The sequence below is a fragment of the Sylvia atricapilla genome, chromosome 13 (genome assembly GCF_009819655.1).
Source record: "Sylvia atricapilla isolate bSylAtr1 chromosome 13, bSylAtr1.pri, whole genome shotgun sequence".
Taxonomy (NCBI): Eukaryota; Metazoa; Chordata; class Aves; order Passeriformes; family Sylviidae; genus Sylvia; species Sylvia atricapilla.
In genome coordinates this window covers 18454896-18467675 of record NC_089152.1, presented here as the reverse complement: position 1 = coordinate 18467675, position 12780 = coordinate 18454896, and the positions used below count along the sequence as shown (strand labels likewise).

General features: G+C 63.4%; 2 protein-coding genes across 2 annotated transcripts; both read right to left on the bottom strand.

Annotated features, from left to right (window-relative positions):
- Positions 1-2466: 2466 nt before the first annotated feature.
- On the bottom strand, positions 2467-4933 carry LOC136367186 (immunoglobulin superfamily containing leucine-rich repeat protein-like). The gene is made up of 2 exons (XM_066328683.1): positions 4857-4933; positions 2467-3862 (listed from the first exon to the last, which is right to left on the bottom strand). Exon 2 carries the CDS (start codon positions 3851-3853, stop codon positions 2615-2617), a length of 1239 nt encoding a protein of 412 aa, XP_066184780.1. The 5' UTR covers positions 3854-3862; positions 4857-4933; the 3' UTR covers positions 2467-2614.
- Positions 4934-10107: 5174 nt separating this feature from the next.
- LOC136367185 (immunoglobulin superfamily containing leucine-rich repeat protein 2-like) lies at positions 10108-12538 on the bottom strand. The gene is given in 7 exon segments (XM_066328682.1): positions 10108-10344; positions 10346-10588; positions 10590-10841; positions 10843-10941; positions 10943-11097; positions 11100-11141; positions 11144-12538. Coding segments are annotated over 7 exon segments (2190 nt in total). The 5' UTR covers positions 12339-12538; the 3' UTR covers positions 10108-10140.
- Positions 12539-12780: the final 242 nt, after the last annotated feature.

The following is a 12780-nucleotide window of genomic DNA, read 5'->3' as shown; positions in this document are numbered from 1 at the left end:
GGAAAGGCCCCAAGGCACAGCTTTGGGAAGGGCGGGAATGGGAATGGGGAATTTTGGGGATGAAACACCAACGGGATGGGAACGAGGTGGTGCTGGATCACCTCTTCTCGCTCCTAAATCCCAGAATTCCCAACTTTTGGGGCTGGAATGAGCAGGCTGTGGTGGCTCCTTCCATCCCAAACACCCCAAGATTCCCTTGGAATCCTCAGCCCACCCCAGACGGATCATCCCAGGATTTCCTTGGCAGTGGCCAGATCTCCACAGCATCCCAAGGACCCCGTTCCCTCCCTCTGGAATGTTCCCAGCACCCTCCAGGTGATTCCCATGCTTTGGGGGTTCCTTGGAGCCTCCCCTTTCCCAGGATTCCCTCCCAGCCCATCCCAATCCCTGCAGCTCCAAAGGCAGCTGAAAATCCCTTTGAAAAAATCCCTTTAAAATTTTCAAAAGTCCCTTTAAAAATCAAAAAAATCCCTTTAAAAATTCCTTTATAGTCCCTAAATTCCCTTTAAAAATCCCCCCCCCCCCCAAAAAAAAACACACTTTAAAAATCCCTGAAATCTGTGGTAGCTCCATGCTATGGGCGGGGCTGAATTTTGGGATCTGCTTCCACAGCCCCACCCAGGGCTCCCTGGAGATCCATGGAATTTGTGGGGATTCTGGGATAGCAGCAGTGCCCTGGGTGGGATTTGGGATTTTCTTCCTCTTCCTGATGGCTCCCAGGATTCCCAGAGATTTGGGATTTTCTTCCCCTTCCTGGTGTTTCCCAGCTCGCCTGGAAACCCCAAACCCACATCCCCATCCCAGCTGGAATTCCGGGAATTCATCCCTGCGTCCCGCTATTCCCAAGGATAAAACGGAGGGTAAAACTCAGACCCTGTGCAACGAACCCAAAACTTTCCTCAGGGTTTTTATCCCGCAGCAGGAAACATTTGTGGGAATCCAGGGAATCCACAGACACCTCGGCTGCCTCTTCCCTTTCCCTAAGAACCCTCTGGATTAGGAATTCCCATAAAACCTGTCTGGATAAGGAAAAACTGGAGAGCTCCAGGCTCTGCTTTTCCAGCTGATTTTGGGGTCGCTTCCATTCCCGGGCTGCTGCCAGAGGGGATTTTGGGGTATCCCAAATTTTGGGGGTTATTTCCAAAATATTGAGAGAGCAGAACAGGGGAATTTGGGGAATCTGAGGGGATGCTCCAGAACTGGGAAGAACTGGGGAAAACTCCGGCATTGGGGATGATTTGGGGGAGCTGGACGGATTCTCCAGACCTGAGGAAGGTCTGGGAAAGCTGAGGGGATGTTCTGGCACTGGGAAGGAGTTGGGAAAACTCCAGCACAGCGGGATTTGGGAGAGCTGGGAGGATTCTCTGGGACAGGGAAGGATTTGGGAAAACGGGAGGGACCCTCCAGAACTGGGAAGGATTTTGGAAAGCTCCAGCACTTGGAAAGATTTGGGAAACTCCGGCACAGAGGGACTTGGAGGAGCTGCAGGGATGGTCCAGAACTGGGAAGGATTTGGGGATTCTCCGGCACTGGGAAGGATTTGGGGAAGCTGGGAATGACAGAAATGTCCCCTGGTCCGGGAGGGTTGGGGACAATCCGGGGCAGGCCAGGAGCTGCCGGCTCAGGGGGAATTTCGGGATTTTGGGATGCACAGACCAAGCGAAGCCCGGCTGGTTTAGAAAAACAAAAAAAGAAGTTTATTCAAGGTGTTTATAAAAAGTAATTATTAATTAAAGGCGTTTATTAATTAAAGGTATTTATTAAAATTGTTCGTTTATTAACGGTGTTTATTACAGGTATTTCTTAATTGAAGGCATTAATTGAAGGCATTAATTAAAGGCATTTATTGCTGTCCCTACAGGGCGTTACAAGGCCAGGGGCTGCGGGGCGTGCCCAGATCCCAGCGGGAATTCCGGGGCACCGGAGCTGTGTCCCAGTCTGGACATTCCCAAACCCGCCCGAGGCTTGATCGGGAATATTTGTCCTGCCGGGGATGCTCAGGGAGCATTCAGGGGATGTTGGTGGCTTAAAGGCAGCTCAGCCTCTGCTTTTCCCGGTCCTTCCCCCGTTCCCACCGGGAGCGCTTCGGGAATCTTTGGCTGGAGCGGGGCAGCCCGGTGGGTCCGGCCCAGACGGGATTTTTGGGGTCATGGTGAGGGGGAGGTTGGAATTCCTGCGGCATTCCAGGGGTTTGGAGGAGCTCGGAATGCTCCCGACCCTCCTTCAGGGATAAAAGCCGGGAATTTCTCCCCGATCCAAGGCCGTGGGCCCATCCCAATCCTGTGTCAGGACCTCATTCCCAAGGATTTTATCCATGCGTTCCTCCCCGCTGGCAGCCGCGGTGGCTCTGGGGGGGATTGTCCCCGTTGTCACCTCCCGCGGCCGCCCCAGGCTCCGGGCGGGGACAAGAGCGGGACGTGGCACCTCGGGACACCCGGGACGCGGCTGCAGATCCCGCCTGGATCCCGGCTGGATCTGCCCCGCGTTCCCTGAGCTCCCCCAGGAGCGCGGCCCCGTCGGGCTCCGGAGCTCTCCGGGATCCCATCAGCTCAGCAAAGGCACTACGAGAGCAAGAAACTGCGGAAAATCGGGAACCCCGCGGCGCCGCCGCCTTTCACCACAGCAGCAGCGGCAGCCCCAGCGCCAGCGGCAGCATTCCCGGGGGGATGTCCCTGCCCCCGGCGCCGCTCCGCACGCCCCTGGGCACGTGGTAGACGATGACCAAGTTCTCCCCCGCGCCCGGGGGCTCCGGCTCGTCCCTGCCGGCGCAGCCGTGGCCGGCGGGGTGTCCGGCCTGCGGGTCATCGCGGGGCAGCTGCTCGGCCGGGCCCTCGGAGCCGGCCAGCGCCACGTGCAGCGACACCTCCCGAGCGCCCACCTCGTTCACGGCCAGGCACGTGTAGGTGCCCTCGTCGTCCTTGCCGAAGTCGGGGATGGCCAAGGTGCCGTTTTTGAAGGCCAGGAAGCGGCGCCGGGAGCCGGCCTGGCCCTGCGCCGGCCCGCGGATGTCCAGGCTGCGGCCGGCCGCCGTGCGCACCCGCCAGCGCACCTCGGGCGGGGGGCTGCCGGCCACGCTGCAGTGCAGGCTCAGCGTCAGCCCGTCCCCGGGCCCGGCCTTGGCCAGGCTGGACAGGTAGGTGAGCTGCGCCGAGGGAGCCACGCACAGCTCGGCCGGGATGTCGGTGACCGCCCGGCCCCGCAGCCGAGCCGGCTCGGCGCACAGCGTGGAGGCGGCTCCCGAGAGCACGGCCTCGGTGCTCCGGGCCCACTCGCGGAGCCAGAAGAGCTGGCAGGAGCAGTTGAAGGGGTTGTGGAAGAGCTGCAGCTGCGCCAGCGCCGGCAGCCCCTCGAAGGTGCCGCGGGCCAGCGTGGCCAGCGCGTTGTCGTTGAGCCAGAGCGAGCGCAGCTCCCGCAGGCCGGCCAGCGCCCCGCGGGGCACCCACGACAGCCGGTTGTTGCTCAGCTTGAGGATCTGCAGCGCGCCCAGCCCGCCCAGGTCCTGCCACGGGAAATCCGCCAGCCGGTTGTGGCTCAGGTCCAGGTTCTTGAGGTGCAGCAGGTGCGCGAAGGTGCCGGGCTCCACGGCCGAGATGTGGTTGTAGCCCAGCCACAGCGACTGCAGCTCGGGCGCCTCGGCCAGCGAGGAGCGGCCCAGGTGGCCCAGGCGGTTGGCGGAGAGCGTCAGGATGGTGACATTCGGGGACAGGCCCCGCGGCACGGCCCGCAGCTCCCGGTAGGCGCACTCGGCCAGCAGCCGCCCGTTCTTCTTGGTGGAGCAGGAGCACGGCTCGGGACAGGCCAGGCCCGGGGACAGCAGCGTCACCAGCGCCAGGACACCCAGCAGCGGCCTCATCCTTCCGTCCTGCCGGGAACAGAGAGGGGAATGAGCCCGGCCGGGATCCGGAGCCGCTTTTCCCCCCCCAAACGGCGGGAGGAGGAAGAATCCCGGCTGCGAGAGGCGCTTTGGGATGTTCCCTAAAACATTCCCTAAACCCCGGCCTGACGTTCCCCCCGGAGCTGGTCGTTCCCCCTCTGGAGAAGGCCCTTTCCGGGTTGGGGCTGGAATGTTGTTCGGGATGAGGAGCGGGAGCCGGGGGGTTCCGGATTCCTCCGGCCGGGGAGGAGCAGAGCAGCCGCAGCTCTTTCCCAACCCCTTAAACTACGGGAGGTTTGGGATTTCCAGCGGGCTCGAAACCCTCAGCCCAACCCCCGGCTCCAGCTTTTCCCGTGTCATGGAAAAACCCCGCGTTCCGCTGGAATTCTCGGGCTGGGCATTCTCTGCCGGCGAGCTCCCGGCAGCCGGGGCTGCTGCGCTCCGTGTCCAGCGGGAGAGGTTCATTCCCGCTCCGCCGGCAGCTGGCAGCCAGAGCCCTTTGTCTGAGCTCGCGGGCCCGTCCCCTGCCCTCCCCGGCCCCCAGCCCGCTCCTTCCCAGCCGGAGCCCATTTTGGGGCATGCGGAGGAGGCGGAATAAACCTGCGCGCCTCCAGGGGAGGGAGAGACCCCGGCACTGGGATTTGGGGGCCGGGAAAACCTCTGGGGGTGCTGGAGGAGCCCGAGGAGGGCCAGGTGACACCTTGGGGTGCCCAGGATGGGACAGACCTCATCTCCCAGGGACTGAGGAGGGGGATCCCGGAATTCTTTCCCTCCTGGAGCTGCCATCCCTGGCTCCTGTCCCATCCCACCGCTTTTCCAGAGTCCCCCCGGGCCGGCTCGGCGCATTCCAGAGCCGTGAATAACCGCCCTGCCTCCTTTCCTTCCTTCCTTCCCTCCTTTCCCCGGTGGGTTTTTTCCCGTTTTTTCCCGTTTTTCCCCTCTCCCGGCCCCGCTCCCGGCCCCGCCGCCCCTGCCCCGTCACCGGCGCTGCCGCCCGGCTGTTCCCGCTGCTCCGGACCTCGGCCCCGCCGCTCCCGGGGCCCTTCTCGGCCTCCTCCTCCTCCTCCTCCCGTCCCCTCCCCGTCCCCCGGGCCCGGGTTTGTTTTCCATGGCACCGATTCCCTCCCGCCTGCCCGGCCCTTCCTGCGCCTGTCCCAGGACCCCAAAACCCCCTGAACCCCGTGTCCCCACAGCCCTGACCCCAAAACCCCCTAAACCCCGTGTCCCCACAGCCCTGACCCCAAAACCCCCTAAACCCCGTGTCCCCACAGCCCTGACCCCAAAATCCCCTAAACCCCGTGTCCCCGCAGCCCTGACCCCAAAATCACCTAAAGCCCGTGTCCCCACAGCCCTGACCCCAAAATCACCTAAACCCCCTAAACCCCGTGTCCCCACAGCCCTGACCCCAAAATCCCCTAAACCCCCTAAACCCCGTGTCCCCACAGCCCTGACCCCAAAATCCCCTAAACCCCGTGTTACCACAGCCCTGACCCCAAAATCACCTAAAGCCCGTGTCCCCACAGCCCTGACCCCAAAATCACCTAAAGCCCTGTCCCCTCATAGCCCTGAGCCCCAAGTCCCCCTGTCCTCCTAACTCTGTCCCCCAAACCCACTAAAACCCTGTGTTTCCATAGCCCTGACCCCAAATTCCCTAAAACCCCGTGTGCCCACAGCCCTGACCCCAAAACCCCGTGCCCCCACATCTCTGCCCTCCCGAAGTTCCCCAAAACCCCGTTCCCCCCACACCTCTGCCCCTAAAATCCCCTCAAATTCCATGCCAAAATCCCCTAGACCCCATCCCCCCACACTCCTGTCCCCCAAAATCCCCTAAAAGTCCGTTGTCCCCATACATCTGCCCCCAAAATCCCCTAAAACCCCATCCCCGCACCACCTCTGATCCCTAAAATCTTTCCTCATCCCTAAAACTCCGTCCCCCCACACCTCTGCCCCTCAAAATCCCCTAAACCACATCCACTCACATCTCTGTCCCCCAAAATCCCCCCAAACCCCGTGCCCCCCTACACCGCCTCGCAAAATCCTTTAAAACCCTGTCCCCTCCACTCCTCTGCCCCTCAAAATCCCCCCAAATCCCCCAAACCTCGTCTGCCCCACATCTCTGTCCCCCAAAATCCCCCAAAATCCCATTCCTCCCACGTCTTGGACCCCAAAATCCTGTTCCTCCCATACCTCTGCCCCCCAAAATTCTCTAAAATCCCGGTCTCCCCATACCCCGACCCCAAAATCCCCTAAAACCCCATTCCCCCACATATGTGCCCCCTCTAATCTCCTCTTGCCCTTAAAACCTCTCCCCAAATTCGGGGTTTGTCCTCCCTGCCCCTGGGGAGCTGTCCCGGGGTTTGGGGACAGGGTTTGGGGTCAGGGTTTGGGGACAGAATTTGGGGACAGGGTTTGAGGTTAGGGGGCGGGGACAGAGGATGGGGACAGATTTGGGGTCAAGGTTTGGGGTCAGGGTTTGGGGACAGAGTTTGGGGTTAGGGGGTGGGGATAGATTTCAGGACAGGGTTTGGGGTCAGGGTTTGGGGTCAGGGTTTGGGGTCAGGGTTTGGGGTCAGGGTTTGGGGACAGGGTTTGGGGTCAGGGTTTAGGGACAGGGTTTGGGGACAGGTCTGGGGACAGAGGGTGGCACTGTGTCCCCACAGAGGACTTGTGGGGCCGGGCGCTGGATCAGGAAATCCCAAAGTGCCGGGATGTCACCCGGAGCTGTCCCCGCGGCCCGTTCCCGAGGACAGGCTGGGAACTCGGGGTTTCGTCCCGCGGATTGCAGCCCGGGAACGCGGGACTGGGAATGCGGGGATGGGAATGCGGGGCTGGGAATGCGGGACTGGGAATGCGGGACTGGGAATGCGGGACTGGGAATGCGGGGATGGGAATGCGGGGATGGGAATGCGGGACTGGGAATGCGGGACTGGGAATGCGGGGATGGGAATGCGGGGATGGGAATGCGGGACTGGGAATGCGGGGATGGGAATGCGGGGATGGGAATGCGGGACTGGGAATGCGGGGATGGGAATGCGGGGATGGGAATGCGGGACTGGGAATGCGGGACTGGGAATGCGGGACTGGGAATGCGGGGATGGGAATGCGGGGATGGGAATGCGGGGCTGGGAATGCGGGACTGGGAATGCGGGGATGGGAATGCGGGACTGGGAATGCGGGGCTGGGAATGCGGGACTGGGAATGCGGGGATGGGAATGCGGGGCTGGGAATGCGGGACTGGGAATGCGGGGATGGGAATGCGGGGCTGGGAATGCGGGGATGGGAACGCGGGGGGGGGGTTCCCGGCTCCCAGCCCGGCCCCAAACTGGGAAACTCCCTACTGGTCAAACTGGGAGATCGCCGCCGCGGGGCTGGATCCACCCGGAGCCCGAGGGCGGAGCGGGAGAGGAGCCGGAGCCCGCCGGGAGAGCCGCAATTCCCTGGGGAATGCTCCAGCCCTGGGATAAACCAGAGCCCGGGCGGGCGGGAGCGGAGCCTCGGGAGTGCCGTGGATGATTTACCCGTTCCCGGATGGATTCCTCCCGGAAAAACCCACTCTGGATGCAGAACTCCATCCTCATCATCATCCTCGGGCTGCTTTAACCATTCCCAGCAGGATTTTTTTCCAGGGAAGCTGCAAATCCCCGCCTATTTTTTTTTTTTTTTTTTCTTTCTTTTTTCCCTTTTCTTTTTTTCCTTTTTTTGCTCCTCACTGGAGCCCTCCCGGAGAGCAGCAAATCCCGGCCTAATCCCGGCCTCGCCGCCAATTCCACGATTCCCTAATTAAAGGCGGTTGGGATGATTGTTCTTTTCCCATTCCCGCCGTGACTGCCGAGCGTGACGCTCAATTACGGGAATATCCACAATTATTACGGGAATATCGGCAATTAGGACGGGAATATCCACAATAATGGGAATATCATTGCGCCGGGGGGCTCGAAACACCTGGAGCAGCCTCGGATTCGCGGGATTTGGGGATTTTGGGGGGATTTTGGGAGGACTTTGGGGGATTTGGGGGGGATTTGGGTTCCCCTCCGCACTCCGGGGTTTTAAACGGGAATTTTTTTCTTTCCCTCTGGAGAAAGGAATGTTGGATTGCCAGGGGGATGAAATCATCAGCGGGATGGGATTCGGGAGCGGAAATCCAGCGGGAATTTTGGGATGAGCGCTGGGAGCGCTTGGGGACCGAGGTGACACCGGCAGGGAGAGGAGTTCGGGGAGAAAAAAGGGGAAAAAAAAAATAAAGTGTGTTTTTTTAAACAAATACTGAGCAGAGACGCGGGGATTCATCTAAAATGAAAGGAATGCCAGATAAAATGATATAAATTATGGATAAAACGATATAAAATACAGATAAAAGATATCTGAAATGATAGAAATTATCTCTAAAATGATAAAAAATTATACCTGAGACGACAGGAAGCCTGTCTGAGATCATCCAAATTCCATAAAAACGATAGAAATCATAACCGAAATGATAGAAATTACAACTAAAGCGACAGGAAACGACGCACGAAATGACAGAAAACACATATCCGTGGGATGTTTCCTTGCTCCAGTGGATTCCGATGCGCACCGGGGGGAAAATGGAATTTCTTGTTATCCCTCTCGGGGGTGAATTTATAGGGAAGATTTAATGGATTTGGGCGGTTCCATTTTTTTTCCCTCGCGACACCCGCGCCCGCTTTATGGTCGGGGAAAAAAAATAAAATAAAAAAAATAAAAGGAAAGAAGTGATTTAATCTTTTCGTGCGGCCGTGGCGGTGCCACCTCCCTGGCGGCTGTCCCCTCCCCGCCCCGGGGACACCGAAGCGAGGATTTTCCCCTCCAGGCACAGAGGCGGCTCCGCTTTCAATCCCTTTTATTGACTCTTGCACACACAGCAGCGCGCAGAGGGAGCGCCCGCGGCTCTCCCGGGCCCGGGGCCACCGGGGACGGCCCGGGGCTACCGGGGCCACCGGGGCCACCGGGGCCACCAGGGCCACCAGGGCCACCAGGGCCACCGGGGTGCCCGGCTCTGCGGCACACACACTTGGCTACAAGGCTACTCTACCCAAAACACATCGATGGAGGGGCGCCGCCGGGAGCGGGAGGGAGCGGGCACAGGGAACGGGAGCCGCCGGCACACGGCGGGGCGCGGAGCTGGCCCCGGAGCCGCGGGCTGGGCGGGGACAGCGGCGGGAGCGGCCCGCACCGGGGGCACCGGGACCCAGAGGGGACAGGGAGCACCAATATCCACCGGGGGATGGACAGAACCGCCCGGGAGCGCCGGGGACCGGGAATGTCGGCACCCGCCCGGGAAAACCGGGATGCGCAGGAGCGCGGCGGGCACGCGCCGGGGAGCGGAGGGGACAGCTCCGGGCTCGGTGGGGACAGCTCCGGGCTCCGTGGGGACAGCTCCGGGCTCGGTGGGGACAGCTCCGGGCTAGGCAGGGACAGCTCGGGGCTCGGTGGGGACAGCTCCGGGCTCCGTGGGGACAGCTCGGGGCTCGGTGGGGACAGCTCCGGGCTCGGTGGGGACAGCTCCGGGCTCGGTTGGGACAGCTCTGGGCTAGGCAGGGACAGCTCGGGGCTCGATGGGGACAGCTCCGGGCTCGGTGGGGACAGCTCCGGGCTCGGTGGGGACAGCTCCGGGCTCGGTTGGGACAGCTCTGGGCTAGGCAGGGACAGCTCGGGGCTCGATGGGGACAGCTCGGGGCTCGGTGGGGACAGCTCCGGGCTCGGTGGGGACAGCTCCGGGCTAGGCAGGGACAGCTCCGGGCTCGGTGGGGACAGCTCGGGGCTCGGTGGGGACAGCTCGGGGCTCGGTGGGGACAGCTCCGGGCTCGGCAGGAGAGAACCGGAGAGCAGAGAGGACTCACCGGGCACCGAGGATCGGCGGGGAGCCGCCGGAGACTGAAGGGATTCCAGGAAAGAGAATTTTGGGGTGTCGGGCTTGTGCTTTAAGCCGTTTTTTCGGGGTTGGTTTTTTTTTCGTTTTTTTTTCCTCGCAGGGGAAAGCGAACCCGGGGCTGGCGGGCGGCGGCGGGGGGCGGGGGGGCGGGAATCGTTGTTGTCGCCGAGCCCGAAATGGAAACGAAATCGTGGGAGGCTCATGCCGGCGGCACGGAGCGTGCCCGAGGGGCGAGGAGGAGAAGGAGGAGAGGCGGGGACGGCTCCGGTTGTTCCCAGAGGTTTTTCCCCGGGCGGAGCGGGGGGTGGGGAGCGGGGGGCGGCGGGGCCGGGGTCTCGGGGGGGCTCGGGGGGGGCTCGGGGGGGCTCGGGGGGGCTCAGCGGGGCCGGGGCCGGTAGTTGCCGTTGATCTCCGGGGAGATGGTGACGGCCTCGGCCCCCAGGGGCAGCTTATCGCTGTACTCGGAGCGCACCTCGAACTCCTCGGCGCCGCCCTTGGACTGCGACTCGGCCATGGAGCTGGCGGCCACGCTCTCCTCCCGCTCCAGCTCCAGCTCCGCCGCGCCCTCCCCCTCCCTCCCCGCGCCGCCACCGCGCTCCTTCCTCGTCCCCCTCCTCCTCCTCCTCCTCCTCCTCCTCCTCCTCGGCCTCGCCCGCCTCGCCGGGCCCGAAGTTCTTCTCGGAGTCGAGGTAGGAGGCGCGGGGGTCGAAGTCGGCGGCCATGCGCTTCTCCATCTGGTCGGGGTTCTGCGCCTTCATGATCAGCTTGTAGGGCTTGGCCTGCAGCTTGGCGAGCAGGTGGCACCACGTGGCGCCCAGCAGCGGCCAGCGTGGCCAGCAGCAGCAGGAAGATGGCCACCACCACGATGATGATGAGCGACGGGATCTCCCTCTTGGTGGTGAACACCACCTGCACGCGGCACTCCTCGCCCTGCGCCGAGCTCAGGCACACCGAGTAGTTGGTGCCGGGGCTCAGGCCCTGGAACCAGTACGAGTTGACGCCGGCCTCGATGTGCGACCACTGGAGCAGGGCGTGGCCGCGGCGGCCCTGCTGGCACAGGTAGAGCACGCCCAGGCGGCACCCCGCCGGGCTGGGTGGGCGTCAGCTGCACCCGGGCGTCGCGCTCGGCCACGTCCAGGGCGATGACGCCCAGCTCGAAGCTGTGCCGCTTGAAGTCCTCCGCTCTGGTTGAAGGCGTGGTTGGAGATGTACTTGGTGCCGCCCGCCGGAGAGCCGCACTTGTCCCCCAGCCCCGGCGGCTCGGCGGGCAGCCCGCCCTCAGCCCCCGGCCCCGCGGCCGACGGGGGCCGGCTCTGCCGGGTGGGGCCCAGCGCTTGCCGCTCTCCTCGGGGGTCAGCACGCTGTTCTTGGCGCCCTCGCGCCGCCTTTCTTGTCGCCCGCCTGCCCCTTTCTGTCGTCCCTGCCGGGCCCCGGCGGGTATTTCTGCGCGCCCGCCACCGCCACGCTGACCGAGGAGTGGTTGGTGCCCACCTCGTTGGTGGCCACGCAGGTGTAGGTGCCCTCCTCTCGCTTGCTCAGCCGCGGGATCACCAGCGTGCCGTTCTTGAACGCCACGAAGCGCTCGGGCTCCTGCCGCTGCCGCTGCTGCGGCGCCTCCTTGGCCGCGCTCTCGGGGCCGCTCCCGCCCAGCTCCAGGCTCTGGCCGGCCGTGCGGATCTTCCAGCGCACGTCGGGCGGCGGCGAGCCGCTGGCGGAGCAGTGCAGGCTCAGCGAGAAGCCCTCGGGCAGGCCGGCCGCCTCCAGCGCGGGCGCGGAGCTGAGGCGCACGGCGGGCGCGGCGCAGGGCAGCTCGGGCAGCCTGGCCAGCGGAACGCCGCGGAGCCGCTCGGGCAGCGCGCAGGCGATCGAGTCCTTCTCGGGGATGGAGATGAGCGTGCTCTCCATCCAGCGCTTCAGCCAGCGCAGCGCGCAGGAGCACTCGAAGGGGTTGTTGTAGATCTGCAGGTGCGACAGCGAGCCCAGCGAGTCGAAGATGCCCTCGGCCAGCGTGGAGAAGCGGTTGTTGTTGATGCGCAGCGAGCGCAGGTCCTTGAGCGTGCGGAAAGCGCCCGGCGGCACGGCGGCCATGCGGTTGTTGTTCATCTTGAGCAGCTGCAGCGCGCTGAGGTTGCGCAGGTCCTGCCAGGGGAACTCCACGATCTGGTTGTGGCTGATGTCCAGGTTCTTGAGGTGCACCAGCACGGCCAGCGCGCCGGGCTCGATGGCGGCGATCTCGTTGTGCGCCAGCCACAGCGAGCTCACCTGGGTCACCTCGGCGAAGGCGCCGCGGGGCAGCGAGCTGATCTTGTTGGCCGACAGGCTCAGCGTGGTCACGTTGGAGGGCAGCCCCGCGGGCACGGCCTGCAGCTCCTTGTAGGCGCAGTCGGCGAACTGGTGCGCGTACTTGTCCACGCAAGCGCACGGCTCCGGGCACGCCCGGCCCGAGCCCAGCAGGGCGGCCAGCAGCAGCGCCAGCAGCGGGGCCATGTCCCCCTGGCAGGGGACAGCGCGGGGCTCAGCGCCGGCCGCCCCCGGCCCCGCCCGGCCGAGGGAGGCGGAGGGGCCGCGCCCCATTGTCTGTGCCCGGCCTCCCCCCGGCTGCCGCCCGCTGCCTCCCGCTCATCCCCTCCTCGCCCTCTCCGCCGCTCTCCTGCCCTTCCGGCGGCTCTTCCCACCCTTCTCACGCTCTTTTTCTCGGCTCTATCAGGTTTTCCTTCCTCCTTTCCCAGCCGGCTCTTTCCACCCTCCTCACTCTCTTTTTCCTGGCTCTATCAGGTTTTTCCTTCCCTCTCCCCCCTCCTCACTCTCTATTTCCCTGCTCAATCAGGTTTTCCTTTCCTCTCCCCCTCCTCACTCTATTTTTCTCGTCTCTATCAGGATTTTCCTTCGTTCTCCCCCGGCCGGCTCTTCCCACCCTCCTCACTCTCTATTTCCCGGCTCGATCAGGTTTTTCCTTTCCCGCTTTTCCAGCCGGTTCCTCTCCCCCTCCTCACTTTCTTTCCCCCAGCTCTATCAG

Coding starts and splice junctions, on each gene's coding strand:
- LOC136367186 (XM_066328683.1), bottom strand. CDS start 3,853: ATGAGGCCGCTGCTGGGTGTCCTGGCGCTGGTGACGCTGCTGTCCCCG.